The sequence below is a fragment of the Brassica napus genome, chromosome C1 (genome assembly GCF_020379485.1).
Source record: "Brassica napus cultivar Da-Ae chromosome C1, Da-Ae, whole genome shotgun sequence".
In the NCBI taxonomy this organism is placed as follows: domain Eukaryota; kingdom Viridiplantae; phylum Streptophyta; class Magnoliopsida; order Brassicales; family Brassicaceae; genus Brassica; species Brassica napus.
Genome location: NC_063444.1, coordinates 14331260 through 14347475, shown reverse-complemented (window position 1 = coordinate 14347475; position 16216 = coordinate 14331260). Strand labels below are relative to the sequence as shown.

Below are 16216 nucleotides of genomic sequence, written 5' to 3'. Positions count from 1 at the left end.
AGTAAATGATAGTATAAAATAAACATTAAATTTAAAAGGAAAATTACGACTTCCTTTTGAGTGACTCACTTGCTTTTATCAGTGTTGTATATTACTTTCCAGGTTTCAAACGTCATTAACAAGTTAAAACAACAGAAAATCTTGATAAAGTAATTTAAATCGCCATCTATTTCAACTGGTGTCCATCAACTACTATAAGTTCTAGTTGCGCCCATTGAAACACATCTAAGGGCAACTTGGAAAACTACATGAAGAATAGAATCTGAATCACAATAAATGAAGTCAGAATCAGATAGATATGTATTTAGGAAGAAAACAGAAGTGGCATGAGAAAAATAAACGATAGAGAGATGGGATACGTATGCTGCATAGGGATCACAAACTCCAACAAGGCAACAAGTGACACTCTGAGAGGAACAACACACACATGACGTTGTACGTATATCTATAGATATGTGAATGTCAGAACAATTGGGGTCATGTCCAACGTTTTGGTACTTTTCACGACTTGTCTCTTTTTTTTGGTTTCTTATATATTAAAGATTTCCCAAAAGGGACCATTACCTCTCTGATCTTCACCACCGTATCATCTGTCTTGGGACACTTCTCTTTCTCTTCGGTATTGTCATCTAATCTTTACCTCACTATCACATATATTTTCATTCATTAATTAAACCGGATTTTCTAAGATTTGGTTCGCTATTGTCCAGAGTAATCTTTAACGTATAAGAGAAATGTGTGTATGTGGCGTAATACATCAAAGGATCATGAGTTTGGACTCTGTGTGAAGAAGGAACTTCGTCTTTTGATGCAGTTCTCTCCCAGTCATAGTCCACAAATTATGGTAAGAGAGAATATGTTTCCCAATATATACATAAATTAACTATCACAAATAACATATCAAGAAAATATGAACTAAAATATAATGTTTATATAATAATTTGGATTTAATATAAAATTTTCATACTTTGATAAATTATTAACCAAAAAGTTACAAACTTCGAATAAAATTTCCGTATGACTTAAGTGGATTTATGGGACTGTTGTGAATGCAAATAAAGTCTAATATTAGAAGTTTAGACAAATAATATTTATATAAATGGATGTTTTAACTCTTATTAGTACGAGATTTTTTGGAAAAGAATCCAAAATTAAATTCATGTTGACTTTGTCTCCGGGACCAAAGTGGACAATATCGTACTAATCGTTCGCATAAGAGTTGGACATGTGCTTAAAAAAATCCAACAACTCTTAAGAAAATGTGTCATATTTATGCAAAAAATAACAAAATAGGTCATATTTTCAAAATGATTACATAGTATAAAATTAAATTGCAAATCTTAAAATATTAAAGCCTAAATCCTAAAAAAATGAAACATTAAACCCCAAAAGCCAAACTCAGAAGTTCTAAACTCAGATGAATATAATAAATCTATACCGTAAACCAAAAAGACGTATTTGTTAATTTTTTCAATATTGTTCTAGTTTTTAAAAAAATTAAGCCATTTTTCTTCTTGTTCCATTTTACCACAACGATGAATAAAGAACAGTTATTAACATAGGAGCTAACCAAGTGGTGGTAGCCTAGCGACAATTTTTTTGGGTTTGGTGTGTATTCCACATTAGTCATGGGTTCGATTCTCTCTAAAACTAAATTATCATCAATTGGTCAGTCTGGACTTGGACTTCGGCCCAAGTAGTTTACATGATGGAGCTGGGGGATCGTAACAGATGATCAGAAAGTATTTTAAACACGGGTCAGATAGTGTGATAGTTCTGTGGCACTAAGTGTGTTTCTTCCGATGTCGACTGGATTATAAATAAACAAACATATGAGCTTTGTTAACAATTTTGACGATTCTTTATTTGCTACATACATTGGTTTATATTACTAAAAAGCGAAGAGTGATACTAACGGGCCTTAGAAGAAATTTGAGCCCGTTGGGACCATATTTGGATGGATAAATTCCAATCCCCTATATATTAATTAAAAATATTTGAAAAATTAAAACTTTAATTTTGTATTAATTAAAAAAAACTTCAAATCCTAGGTGACACTCTAAATGCTTTCTAAATTCTATTTCAAAGAATTATAGAACATCTAATATAAAGTATAGTTTAATCTAATGGTGTCACATTATTTTATAATTATATAACACTAGAGAACATTATATTAACCTAAAATATAGGAAGTGTGTATTCTTTCCTTAAATAAAAGTTACGGAATTACCTAATATGATTTACATATATATGGCAATTAATGATTATGAATAATAAAGATTTGATAACAATTTTTGCATCCTTCTTCATTTTTGTTTAAATATATATTATTAAAAAAAATTAAACAATCACATTAACCATATAATAAAAAAATTAGATTTTTTCTTATATGTTATATTTTTAATTTTTTAAAATGACTTTAAATTACAAAAAAGAAGAAACCTTATATGTTATATATATTTTTTTTAAATGACTTCTAATACAAAAATGAGGACACCTTATATGTTATATTTTTCTTATATGTTATATTTTGAATTTTTTTTAAACGACTTTAAATTACAAAAATATAAGTTTACCCTAAATAAACGACTAAAAACATTAAAATGACATGTATCAATTCGATGGTTGATTTGAAAGCTTTCAAAACCATATGCAAGATAAAATTAAAAATAATTTAACTGTGGAAACAATACTGTTAACTTTTTTCAAAAAAGTGTTCGATGAAAAAAATAAGGTTTTTATGTCATAATTTGTTTAATGTTCACTAGAGAACATTATATTAACCTAAAATATAAGAACTGTGTATTCTTTCCTTAAATAAAAGTTACAGAATTATCTAATATGATTTACATATATATGACAATTGATGATTATGAATAATAAAGATTTGATAACAATTTTTGCATCCTTCTTCATTTTTGTTTAATTTTATATTTTTTTTAAAAATAAACAATCACATTAACCATATAATAAAAAAATTAGATGTTTTCTTATATGTTATATTTTAAAAAATTTAAAATGATTTTAAATTACAAAAATGAGGAAACCTTATATGTTATATATTTTATTAAAACGACTTTAAAATACAAAAATGAGGACACTTTATATGTTATATTTTTCTTATATGTTATATTTTGAATTTTTTAAAACGACTTTAAATTACCAAAATGTAAGTTTTTCTTAAGTATACGACTAAAAACATTGAAATGACATGTATCAGTTCGATGGTTGATTTGAAAGCTTTCAAAACCATATGTAAGATAAAAGTCAAAATAATTCAAATGTGAAAACAATACTGTTCACTTTTTCAAGAATGTGTTCGAGAGGAAAAAAATGTTTTTTATGTCATAATTTGTTTAATGTCCACTAGAAAACATTATATTAACCTAAAATATAAGAAGTGTGTATTCTTTCCTTAAATAAAAGCTACTAAATTACCTAATATTATTTACATATATATGGCAATTAATGATTATGAATAATAAAGATTTGATAACAATTTTTGCATCCTTCTTCATTTTGTTTAATTTTATATTATTAAAAAAGAATAAACAATCACATTAACCATATAATAAAAAATTAGATTTTTTCTTATATGTTATATTTTGAATTTTTTAAAATGAATTTAAATTATAAAAATGAAGAAACCTTATATGTTATATTTTTTTAAAAAAAACGAATTTAAAATACAAAAATGAGGACACCTTATATGTTATATTTTTCTTATATGTTAGAATTTTTCTTATATGTTATATTTTGAATTTTTTTTAAACTACTTTAAATTAATATAAGTTTTCCTTAAGTATACGACTAAAAACATTAAAATGACATGTATCAATTCGATGGTTGATTTGAAAGCTTTCAAAACAATATAGAAGATAAAAGTCAAAATAATTCAACTGTGAAAACAATATTGTTCACTTTTTTCAAGAATGTGTTCGATGGAAAAAATAAGGTTTTTATGTCATAATTTGTTTAATGTCCAATCCGATCGATCCATGATGTATTAATTATACTTTTGTTCCATTATTTTTTATAAAAATTGATTCGATCCATCAGAAAGAAATTATATAATAACAGCAAAAAATATTTTATATATATAAATAAAATGATCAAATATATAAAAGAAACTATCGATATTATATACAAATAAACTCACCCTCTGCAATGCGCAGGTCTTATCCTAGTTTACGTATAAGGAATCGAGTGGAAGTTTTTGGGGAACACAAATTTAGGCTATGATTGTTTATTTAGTTTTTGATTTTTAGTTTTTAGTTTTTGAAAACAAGACATGGATAGTATAGGATATAGGCTATTAGAGATTATATATTTCCAGCAGAATCTTTATAGTGATTAGAGATCATATATGTCTATAAAACAAGACATGGAAAATATATGTCTAACAAAGAGTAATACATCTATAGTGTTTGTGTAAAACAAGACAAGGGAAAGTATAAAAGTTTGTATAAACAAAGAGTAACGGTATAGCTGTCACAAATCACAATGGTTAGTTGGTGAAAGTTGGGAGGTTTGGATAGGGTGGTGCTAGTAGGGTTTGGTTAAGTAGAGCCACGTGGCAGTCTCTGGGTGGCGAGTCGGCAGTGGAAGACTGGAAGGTAAAGCTTTTTAATTAGCGAAGTTACGTCAATGGGATGCGGCTACTTGACTTTCTCAACCAACCACAAATGTCAACTAAACCTCATTGCATAACATCAATTATTGATTTAATGATTTTAATTCATAATAGTATATAGTTGTCTGTGTCCATCGAGTTCAAGAATGTTAATAGGTTTTTGCTATTTTCGTTTTCACAATGTTCATACTTATTTATGACTATATTCTCACTATCCATTCATGCATTTTCATTTTCACTAGACGTACATATTCTTATGAAAATGACGAATGAGGTAAAATTTTAGTTTCTTTCAGTGAAACAAAAAGCGTCACCTGTTCACAAAAAAGGTATCACCAATCCCATTTTAAAAACTTGAGCAATTGTACTCCCTACACCCCAAAGATACCTTATTTGCAATCCATACCCTAAATCTCTCTATTTTTCTTCCCCCCATCACTACCATTTTTCCCCATTTGTATGGTATCCCACTCTTATAAGTATATTGAGCTAATTAGCTCTAAAAACTTTGCCTAAGAGCGTGATTATTGCAGATACCCAAATTAGGGGTTCTTATTAATTTTTAATGCATTTAAGTAGAAAAAGTGTTTTAAGAAACCATGATAAGAAACTCCGACATTTAATTGGTCCATTGCAATTGCAAGGCTCTTAATTAAGGGTTCTTAAAAATTAATTATTAATTTTTTTTTATTAAACTTAAATTTTTTTGATTAAATAAAACATACTAAAAGATAACATTTGAAACATAAATTTTTAAATAAAAACATTAAAACATAGATAAGTAAAATAAACGATAATAATTTGAAAGAAGCATCGGAGTTCAGTTGTTGTCTTCATCACGTCCAAATTTAAGCCATACATGTTCAACCAAATTATCTTTTAGTTGTTGATGCATCTGTCTATCACGAATTCTAGTTCGAACACCCATCATATTAGCGATATTTGTAGGGATATCTGTAGAATACGTGAGACATTGTACGAGAGACATTCATCCCTAGCTGAAGTAATTTGTTTAAGTATACAACTTAACCTAGATTAATTAGTCTTCCACATGTTTACTTTGGATCGCAGACCACATCAACTGCAATATACTCCCTCCGTTTCCGAAAGTAAGATGTTTTAGATTGTTTACTTGTTCCACAAAGATAGATTTTCTATATGTTTAAGGTATTTTTTTATACTTTTAAGAAACATTAAATGAAAATATTTGAATTGATTAAATTTCATTGGTGAAAAGTTATTGGAAAGTGTATAATAAAGTTAAAAAAAAATTATAAACATTTATTGAATTTTTAATAAGCGTGAACGCTTTAGAAAATCTTACTTTCGGGAACAGGGGGAGTATCACACATTTTAATGATTTCATTACGATCTGCAAAATAAATGCGCAGCTTATGAGATTAATCTTATAAGTCAACATAAATTTGAATTATATAAATATGAAACTAGCATGTTAAAATCTTTACAAACTATTTAGAAAGGAAATTATTCAATTTCGATTTTATGGAATGTGAAAGAACTCATATATAAGGTGGCGCAAGTGGTTTGGTTATTTGAATACTATATATAAGCCTATAATCTTTTTAACAAAAATAAGAAGTGGTAAAGCTCAATGGTAGATATAAAAGTGAAATTTAAGATTGGAGAAAATAGAACGTAAAGAAATGAAAATTTGTAAACTACGCAACTGGTAACTGACAAGCTACTAAGGGTTCAACTTCAAAGTCACCCGCCCTAAGCAAAAATATCGGTGTATTGGAAGGAAAGAAATTTGAGGATATTCACTTCCACCTCCTCCACCACTAACACTGTTCGTTCTGCTGTGGACAGGCAAATAAGAGACCGACTGCTCTTCATCCAGCCATCTCCTCGCATCCAGCCTTCTTTTCTCCAGTTCTTCTTCGCTTGTACCAGACCACCGTGAGCTCTTCTCGTATAACGCTTCTTGTTTTGGGTTGTTTACGTTTATATTTTCTCGCTTAATAAGTTGCTAAGCAACATGTAAAACTCTTGAAAATGGTATAAAATTTAACATGATTACCAAAAAAAAAAACAAAAAGTATTGGTGTATTGGGAGAATAGAACATATGGATTCTGACGTCATAAAAAGAAACACATGCATTTAATAATCTATACATACAAGTTCTATGATACAACAGGAAAACCAAATTTGGATTTACAAATACTAGAAAAGGACTCCTTGATTAGTGTAAAATTTAAATGTTTGAAAATTATAAAAGTAGTTAATCTAAATTTTATTTTATGATTTAGAAAAATGGAAAGTGAAAATTAATTGGTCAACTCAAAATGTTTTTATGGACACTGCTTTACAACCTTTTCAATATTCAAATTTCTAAACGTTTATTGAGTATAATTCAAAATTTAGAGTGAAAATTATATTTTATTAAATGTAACAACTAAATGTGAAATTTAAATATTTAAATATTACTTCATCTGTTTTATAATAAGTGTTATTTTAATTTTTTTTTTTTGTTACATAAAAATGTCACTTTAAAATTTCAATGCAAATTATACTTAGTTTCAACTGAAAATTAATTGCAAACTGCATTGATTTTATAAATAATTTTATTTATTTCAAATACAATTGATCAAATAGATATAACTAATATAAATATATTCCAATCATTTTCTTAATCCGTGTAAAAATATCAAAGTGACACCTATTAAAAAACGGAAGGACTACATTCTAATCAATTGTGTCTAAACATGATATAATAAAATAAGATGGCATAATGTGTGTCAACCTCCATGGGTCAACCTTAATATATAAAGAGACCATATATAAATAGCTTCAAGAACCTCGTGAGTTCCTCCTCCAAACCCACAAATAACCCAATACCTAAAATTTAAGGTGGAATCTTCTTTACCAATTTCTCAGAAAAAAATTGGTTTTACAAATAACGGAAGAGATGGGGTTGAATTTTGGGAATAAGGCTTGGGTTTTTCTGGGTATTATTTGTTGTTCATTGTTGATTTGTTCAGTTAAAGCAATGGTCACTTACGATCATAAAGCCGTGATCATCAATGGTCAGAGAAGGATCCTTCTATCTGGCTCCATTCACTACCCAAGAAGCACACCTGAGGTATTCTTCAGCATTTTTAATTTAACCAAAAAAATTTCTTATGATATATGTATGATTATGTAGAACTAAATGTTATTTTCTTCTTTTCTTTCCTATGGCTTTTTTCTCTGTTTCTGCACATGGGTTTTGCTTGTAGTTTACACTATTTCATTACAAAATTGTATTTTTGTATAAGATAATTAAAAATCTTGTGATTGCTCTGTTCTATATGCAGATGTGGCCTGATCTTATACAGAAGGCCAAAGATGGAGGCTTGGATGTGATACAGACTTACGTTTTCTGGAATGGGCATGAACCTTCTCCTGGACAAGTAATTTTACAAAATGAAACAAATTATTGTTATTTAATTTTTGTTTTCACTCATAGACCATGACCAAAACCATAACCCTCGATCCTTGTCTAATGCTTATTATTTGTTCTTTGGTTCAGTACTATTTTGAGGACAGATATGATCTGGTTAAGTTCGTTAAGCTGGTACAACAAGCTGGTCTGTATGTTCATCTCAGAATTGGTCCTTACGTTTGTGCCGAATGGAACTTTGGGTAAATTTAATTACGTGTTAATGTAAATAAAATTTGTAGAATTGTTTCTTTTTATCAAAATATTTATCTGAGAAAATATGTTTCATTGGTTGTAGAGGGTTTCCTGTTTGGCTCAAATATGTTCCCGGTATGGCATTTAGGACTGACAATGAACCTTTCAAGGTCTAAAACTCTCTCATTTTCCTCTTATAGAACTTTTCCACTCTCTGGATAATTTATTAACTAGAAAAACATTTGATGTGATGATGAAAAGGCTGCAATGCAAAAATTCACTGAGAAGATTGTGGGGATGATGAAAGAAGAAAAATTGTTTGAGACCCAAGGAGGACCCATCATTCTGTCACAGGTTTGTATGTTTTCTATAGTTATTAGATAAACCAAAAAATGATTCTTTAATGTTCAAATTTAGATTTTTATTGTATGTGTATAAAACATGAAAAAAATGGGTAGATAGAGAATGAGTATGGACCAATAGAGTGGGAGATAGGAGCACCAGGAAAGGCATACACAAAATGGGCAGCTCAAATGGCAGAAGGACTCTCCACAGGTGTCCCATGGATTATGTGCAAGCAAGATGATGCTCCTGACTCCATTGTATGTGTTTTTTTCTTTATTTATCTCCCTATATTTATTATATTTTTATATTTTTATAACATTTTTCGTTTTTGTGTATTTAAAAGTAAGAAAGAAATAATTTAACTCATATGTTATAATTAATATACCTAATTATTCTTGTATTATTTCAGAAAAAGACAAGTTTGTTTAGCTTTTTTTTCTGTCTAGTTGTGTGTTCTTTAAGCAAAGCTGAAGTTTCGTTTTTGAATATTTTACTACATTTTCTTGTCTTGTTTTATTTTTCCTCTTAATAACACATACCTCTCATTATTGTATATGTTTTCTGTCAAGCAAAAGAAGATGTTTGTTTATTCATATGTTTGAATTATTGAATTTCTTTTTGTGTTTGTATTCTATACCTCTAATCATCTATCCTTTTCTTTTTCTTTTTTGAGAAAGTTACTATCTTTTTCAAACTTTTGTCACATTTATTCACCGCTACTGCGTTTTGCCTTTTTTTTCTGTATTTGCGCAATAGATAAATACATGCAATGGGTATTATTGTGAGAATTTCAAACCAAATTCAGACAACAAGCCGAAGATGTGGACAGAAAACTGGACTGGTTGGTAAGTCACACAACCTAACAATATCTAAACAGACAATCAACTTTTTATAAATATCTAAACTCAAATTATTTTAAGTATGTTTTATTTCAAAAAAAGTAAAATTTCTGTGTGAATTTGCAAAAAAAAAATTATCAGGTTCTCGGAGTTTGGAGGTGCGGTACCATACAGACCAGCCGAAGACATTGCCTTCTCTGTGGCTCGCTTCATACAGAACGGTGGCTCCTTCATCAATTACTATATGGTACCTTCTTATTCTTTATTCTTGAGATAACCTAATAACAAGATTTGATTATTAATTGTCTAATGAGATGTTGTCAAACAGTACCACGGAGGAACGAACTTCGACAGAACAGCCGGTGAGTTCATGGCTACTAGCTATGACTACGACGCTCCGCTCGATGAATACGGTAGCTCTAACTCTCATCACCTGAAAACACACAATGGTAACAAACTATATCTAACATTTTCTAACGCATTTTTGGGTTATGTGTTCAAAAGGGTTACCGAGAGAACCTAAGTATAGTCACTTGACGAAGTTACATAAGGTCATCAAGCTCTGTGAGCCAGCATTGGTCTCTGTTGATCCTACAGTCACATCCCTCGGCGATAAACAAGAAGTAATTAATAATAAATTGCAAAGCAAAAGCAATACAAACTTCAAAGATTATTTACCTTTTTGTTTGCTTATTTCTTTTTTTTTCAGGCTCATGTGTTCAAATCCAAGTCATCTTGCGCTGCTTTCCTCTCAAACTACAACACTAGTTCTGCTGCAAGAGTCTCCTTCGGGGGAGCTACATATGATCTACCTCCTTGGTCTGTCAGTATTCTGCCTAACTGCAAAACCGAGTATTACAACACTGCAAAGGTAAATCAACATTCAAAGCTTATCAAACACGTTACATTGTTGAGATCACTGAGAATGACTTGTGTTACAAGGTACAGGTCCGTACACCAAGCATACAGATGAAGATGGTTCCCACAAACACACAATTATCTTGGGGATCATACAGCGAAGAGATTCCTTCTCCAAATTATAATGGTACATTTGCCAAAGATGGACTTGTGGAACAGATAAGCATCACCAGAGACAAGACTGACTATTTTTGGTATCTGACAGAGTGAGTAATAGTTAGAAACTCTTGACTATCTTACTGACTCTATGGAATGGAACTCATGGTTGGTTTTGCTTGTGGATATAATCAGCATTACAATCAGTGCTGATGAGAAGTTCTTGAAGACTGGTGAAGACCCTCTTCTTACTATTGGGTCAGCTGGGCATGCTCTTAGTGTATTCGTTAATGGCCAGTTTGTAGGTCAGATTCAGATAGTCCAAAGACATCTTCATGGTATCTTTTCTTTGTCTTTTGTCTAAAGAAAACGTTTCTGTTTCAGGAACTGCTTATGGATCACTGGAGAAACCAAAGCTAACATTTAGTCAGAAGATCAAATTAGCTGCAGGAGTCAACAAACTTGCACTGTTGAGTATAGCAGTTGGTCTCCCGGTTAGTTCTCTTGATGAATAATATATATATGTTCATAAAATTGAATGTAGTCTGAGCGTTTGCCTTCATGTATTGCTCACAGAACGTTGGCTTGCATTATGAGACTAGGAATACTGGGGTTCTTGGGCCAGTCACACTGGAGGGAGTTAACTCCGGAACATGGGACATGTCTAAATGGAAATGGTCCTACAAGGTCCTACTGGAATTCAAGAGCAAATAACTTTGTTGCTTATGCATCTTGGCAACCATTGTAACAATGTTATTCTTGGTTTTATACAAGCAGATTGGTACTAAGGGTGAAGCTCTGAGCATTCATACAGTAACCGGGAGTTCCACCGTGGAATGGAAAGAAGGAACATTAGTAGCCAAGAAACAACCTTTGACCTGGTACAAGGTAAGAGAAACAGAGAGATCTTGCTTACCAACAAAGCTAGATCAAATACTTAACGATATTTTTTTGCAGTCTACTTTTGACACACCAGCAGGCAATGAACCATTGGCATTGGACATGAACACAATGGGGAAAGGCCAAGTTTGGATAAATGGTCAGAACATCGGACGCCACTGGCCTGCATATAAAGCTCGTGGGAAATGCGACCGCTGCAGCTATGCTGGAACTTTCAACGAGAAGAAATGTTTGAGTAACTGTGGAGAAGCTTCTCAAAGATGGTGAGTCAGGAAAAACTACCTAATCTTATTTTTTAGTTCAAAATCTAATTTATTTTTTGGCGGTTCTATTGTTTTCAGGTACCACGTGCCTCGTTCTTGGCTAAAGCCGTCAGCGAACCTTATAGTTGTACTTGAGGAGTGGGGTGGTGACCCCAATGGGATCTCTCTTGTACGAAGAACATCCAAGAAAATAGCTTCTGAGTCCATCTTTTCAGGGTAAAAAAGCTGCTTGTGATAGGGTTATGTGCAAGTAAATTTCAAGAATACAGATTGTATGTACATACATATACTGGAAATTATTATATTGAGTCATATCATGTGCCTATTCATATAATACAAAGTGTATAAAGAATATTTTACACAGCTTATAACTTTTCTATCTTCATCTCCCTCTTGTGAGTATAAATTCTAGATAGTAATGACTAATGAGGTAAACGGTCCTTGGTCTATCAGCAGTTAACAAAATATCTTGTGTGTTTCTTGTCCACATTCCCGTCTTCTTTACTGAGCGTTCAGTCCTTTGCCTCTTTGGTCATGTTTCATATCAGCAAGTTTTTTATTTGCAATCCATCTTCATATCAAAATATAGTTACTACTGTAGGTCCATACGACTAAAACGAGTTATGTATTGTCTATCATTTGATAACCTGGACAAGTTAATGCCTCAGGTTGCGTTTTTGTGTTGTTTGCCATGTGGTAGTCCCTTTCTTTAATTCCAATGACGACTCTCTCTTCCACTAGCTGCATTGGTGTGTAGAAAGACAAAGAAAGGTTTTTTCTTTTCTTTGTTACACATGAGGTTTCTGTTTACTAGCCTGTTTGCTTCACTTCTTTTTGTTTGTCTTTTCCTCTTTTGTGTCTTTTCCTTTTGTGTCATGCTTTCAACTCTTTTTAAATATTATAACAATGGAAGAAAAATGATCCATTAACAATGAAACTCAAATATGCATTTTATAAATGGTGGTCCAGTTCATAAAATTAGAGCATTTTAAGAGGAATATCTTAAAATAAAATCCTCCCTATACTAAAAGGGTTATATGAGCATCAGCCAGCCTATCCACGCCAGCCATTAAATCCACGTCGGATTGGGCTAATGGGTTTCTCTATTTTTTTTTTCTTTATCGTGTTGGCCCGTAAAGCCCGTTAATTTAGAGAGATGGGTAGAGACGCACCGACACTCTGGAACCCTAATCTCTTCTCTCTCGCGCAAGACCGACGATCTCCTTCTGAGCCCTTTCATCTTCTTCCGTTAGTCGTTCACGTTTTGTCATTCAATCCACCATCAAACCTTAGGCTGAGACGATGAATATCTTCTGCCTCTCCTATCTTTGTCGTTTCCGCTACTCCATCCATGTGTCTTTATAAATTAAACATTTTAAAGCCTCTTATGCTCTTTGACAAAAAAAAGTCTCTTAAGCTCCCACGAACAGGCCCTGTAACACTACCGTCGAAACTTTGTGTTCTCAGATTTTGCAAGGTCGGGAATCGGGATGTGATAAGAAATGGCAAGCTTATGGGGTCGGTCTACTTCTTCTTGACGCTAAGGTACCTCTGGCGATTTTCAAAAACAAATGGTTCCCTTTTCCTGATTTATAGGTAGCGATAGATTAATTATTCTATGGGTTCATGGTGTTTTTCAGCTTATGCAGGCCCGGATTGCAAATCTTTAACGAGTCATATGATTATGAACTGACGTGATCAAATCAGAAGCCAATCTAATCCCATGTGATCTTCCCGTAAGGGTCAATACCTATGGTAAGACAACTGATTTTACTTCTAATTTATATCATCATATAATTCAAAAATTAAAACCTCATGTTGGAGAAAACAATTAAAAAGGAAATTGTTGGTGTTTATCTATCCTTGCAGGCCCAGATTGCAAACTTTTAAAAGAAAGTTGTTCAAGTAGATGTCAAAGGTACCTCTTTTTCATTAAGTTTTTTATAAACACTGTTAATTAAAAGTTTAGCGCCAATTCAGTTACTGTCAATATGCCACTGGAAGCTTATAATTAGCCACAATTAACTTTTATATGGAGAGTTAAAGGAGATGAATTCATTCTTGGATTTTTCAGGTCTTGGCGCCACCACATCCATTGGTCAAACACTGGATCTTTGTCATGAGAAACGACCAACCTCCTACAGCTATTTCAGTGAGTATATATAATTTTGATTTCAGGGTTTGTGCAAATACAACCACTGTTAGGTTGTGCGCTTGAGTTTAAATACGAGTATTTAGGAACATGTTTTCAGTTTGCTACAGTAAGGTATCTGTCTTTCTTTTTAAGCTGAATTCTTTTGAGATTGTTTCAGGGAATGCAATAGCTGAAATAGGGAGACTATTGATGTTCGAAGCATCTCGAGAGTGGCTGGTACGTCCTGTTTGATACATCTCTCTTTTATTATGTTTGCTTATTTTTCTTGATTTTACACTCTGTCATGGTGATAAAGCCAATGGTTGTTGGAGAAATCATGACTCCAGTGGGTGCTGCTTCGGTTGAATTAATTGAGCGAATTAGTTTTGGTTCTGTTTTGCAAGCGTGTCTAATGCCGTAAAGCATATTAAAGTGGTGTTTGTTAGTTTAAAACGTTTGTTTTGTTTAATATGCTCATATACATAATTTTATATTTTATTGTAGCTGTGTTCATTCAGTAGCAAGTGTTTCTCAACACAGATCTATATGTGTCAAAGGTAATCTGGTAATGAAAGGAAATCTATTTTTGAGATACGTTCCTCATAGTTTAGCCAACTCACTTGATAAGGTATAAGTATTTGGCGTAGTTGCTTTATATGTTCAAATTTCTCATTCTCTCTGTATTATTATACGCTTGAGTTTCACTGAAGGCTTTTGAGTATCACTGATTCTCCTATACGAGTAAATAAGCTTTGGTTGTTTGAATATGAGTGCCCATTAAAATTTTAATTAATTGTAACACAGATGTTTTATATTGAAATACTTACCATTATCTGTTTCTTCGGTGAAACAAAAGATTCTAACCATTATCTATTTGAAGGAGTGGTTTCCAGAGGTAGGACTTTCTATGCAACAATTTTGACGAGCAAGCAACAGTTCACTGGAGAAGAAGAAATAGGAGTCTCGAGCACACACGGCTCAGATTCACGCTGATGTCTTTGTAGCTGGTGTGGATGCATCTGTTAGCTGTCGCAGGAGCAACCATTGTGTCTTCCAGCTTTGGGAAGGACGAGAAAATGGCTAAGTCAGAAGTAGCAGTTGCCACGACCCTTGCGGATGCTCTGTATATGAAGGATGATGAAGTGATTGCAGCTAAGCGAGAGCATTTGGCCTTACGAAGAAGAGATTCACAGTCAATGAAACAATGAAGAAACCTTCAAGAATGAAGATTGTAGACAATAAGAAGAGCGGGAGAGTAACTTATCAGAAACTCAAAAAGCGTTGTTGAAAGATTTGATACCAATCTTGACAACTAGGACATCAGTGACCTGTACAATACTTGGATCCGTAGCTGTTGTAGGTATGATTCTTTATTTTTCCCATCAAAAGTTCTGATTTTGTATCTTACCTTTTGTCTAATGATCAATTTTTTTAATACAATCAGCTTTGATCAATGGATTTTACAACATCTTTCTCATAGGTTTTTTGATGATTTAAATTAAACTATAGCATCTTCTTCTGCGTTTCAGAAGATAAAACTATGACCTTATGTGATTTAGTTAAGTTTTTACATTCTTTTCAGTGGGTCTATATGATAAAGGGAGATTGAATTTGGAGCTTGAGGTTTGATTGATAAGTGTGCATTGAACTTAGTTTTGAGGACCAATCAGACACTGTTACACTTATGTTCAAGGTCTTCATCAAGATATCAGTAGGGAAAGTTCTTCATCAAGATATCCGTAGGGAGATGGATCACAAAGGAGGACAGTTATTAAAGATATGAAGTTCAGTTATTAAAAGAATAATTGCACACAAAAGAAAAAAAATTAAAACTCTTGCGGAAAACGTACCGTATAGAATGTAGGACAACCTTAATATAGCTCATAATTGTAACACAAACCCAAAGTTAGTAGCCATTAGTATCTACAAACCTTAACATTTGGTTAAACTACTAAAATCTGGTATTGTAAAACGATTAGAACTCCATATTTGTCTTATTCAAATAATATATAACACATTCAATAACAAAATATAAAACCCACGGCACCTTGAAATACTTTACCACTTAAGTAATTTGTTGGTCTTTTCGGCTCTATTCTTTGTCTTCAATCTTTGATTTGGGCTACAATAGTATGAGTCTTACGATAATCAAATAGCAATTAACTAGATTTAGTCTTTTGTTTCGAAACAAACTAGATTTAGTTCATCGGTCAATTTTTTTTCTACGTCCATATATGGTCACTAATCTAACCTATACTAAAAGGGAGATATACTCCACTCTAAAGCTATCCACGTCAGATGCAAAAATCAGCCACTAATATTGCAGCAATCATCCATGTCATTTTGATTAATCTTTATCTGGGCTTCGTATTTTATTTGGGCTTTTTCTCTTACTTTTGCTTAATTTTTTTTGGCTTCTCTTGGCTTCAAGGAAAAACGAAATCGTTTTT

The 16216-nt window shown here is 32.0% G+C and overlaps 1 protein-coding gene across 4 annotated transcripts; it reads left to right on the top strand.

The window, feature by feature from the left end:
- The first annotated feature begins 464 nt into the window (after positions 1-464).
- Positions 465-15220, top strand: LOC106402214 (beta-galactosidase 12). 4 transcript variants are annotated; one of them, XM_048744240.1, is made up of 26 exons: positions 465-619; positions 711-844; positions 6464-6553; positions 7637-7737; positions 7952-8047; positions 8167-8279; positions 8375-8441; positions 8533-8625; positions 8730-8873; positions 9373-9461; positions 9597-9702; positions 9784-9868; positions 9960-10078; positions 10165-10326; positions 10398-10579; positions 10665-10774; positions 10854-10963; positions 11046-11156; positions 11247-11357; positions 11427-11632; positions 11711-13177; positions 13273-13387; positions 13502-13550; positions 13707-13784; positions 13945-14003; positions 14647-15220. In XM_048744240.1, the coding sequence occupies exons 4-21, from the start codon at positions 7645-7647 to the stop codon at positions 11850-11852; spliced, it is 2139 nt and encodes a 712-aa protein (XP_048600197.1). In that variant the 5' UTR covers positions 465-619; positions 711-844; positions 6464-6553; positions 7637-7644; the 3' UTR covers positions 11853-13177; positions 13273-13387; positions 13502-13550; positions 13707-13784; positions 13945-14003; positions 14647-15220. The 4 variants fall into 4 exon arrangements, with proteins under 4 accessions (XP_048600197.1, XP_048600196.1, XP_048600195.1 ...); XM_048744239.1 differs by lacking the exon at positions 6464-6553; XM_048744238.1 differs by lacking the exons at positions 465-619; positions 711-844; positions 6464-6553 and having other exon boundaries at positions 7450-7737; positions 10404-10579.
- Positions 15221-16216: the final 996 nt, after the last annotated feature.

Bases quoted from the DNA above. Each gene is read 5' to 3' on its own strand.
- LOC106402214 (XM_048744237.1), top strand. From the start codon at position 7,564: ATGGGGTTGAATTTTGGGAATAAGGCTTGGGTTTTTCTGGGTATTATT. The intron at 9,462-9,596 runs GTAAGTCACACA...AAAAATTATCAG, and splicing joins ACAGAAAACTGGACTGGTTG to GTTCTCGGAGTTTGGAGGTG. The intron at 9,869-9,959 runs GTAGCTCTAACT...TGTGTTCAAAAG, and splicing joins CGCTCCGCTCGATGAATACG to GGTTACCGAGAGAACCTAAG.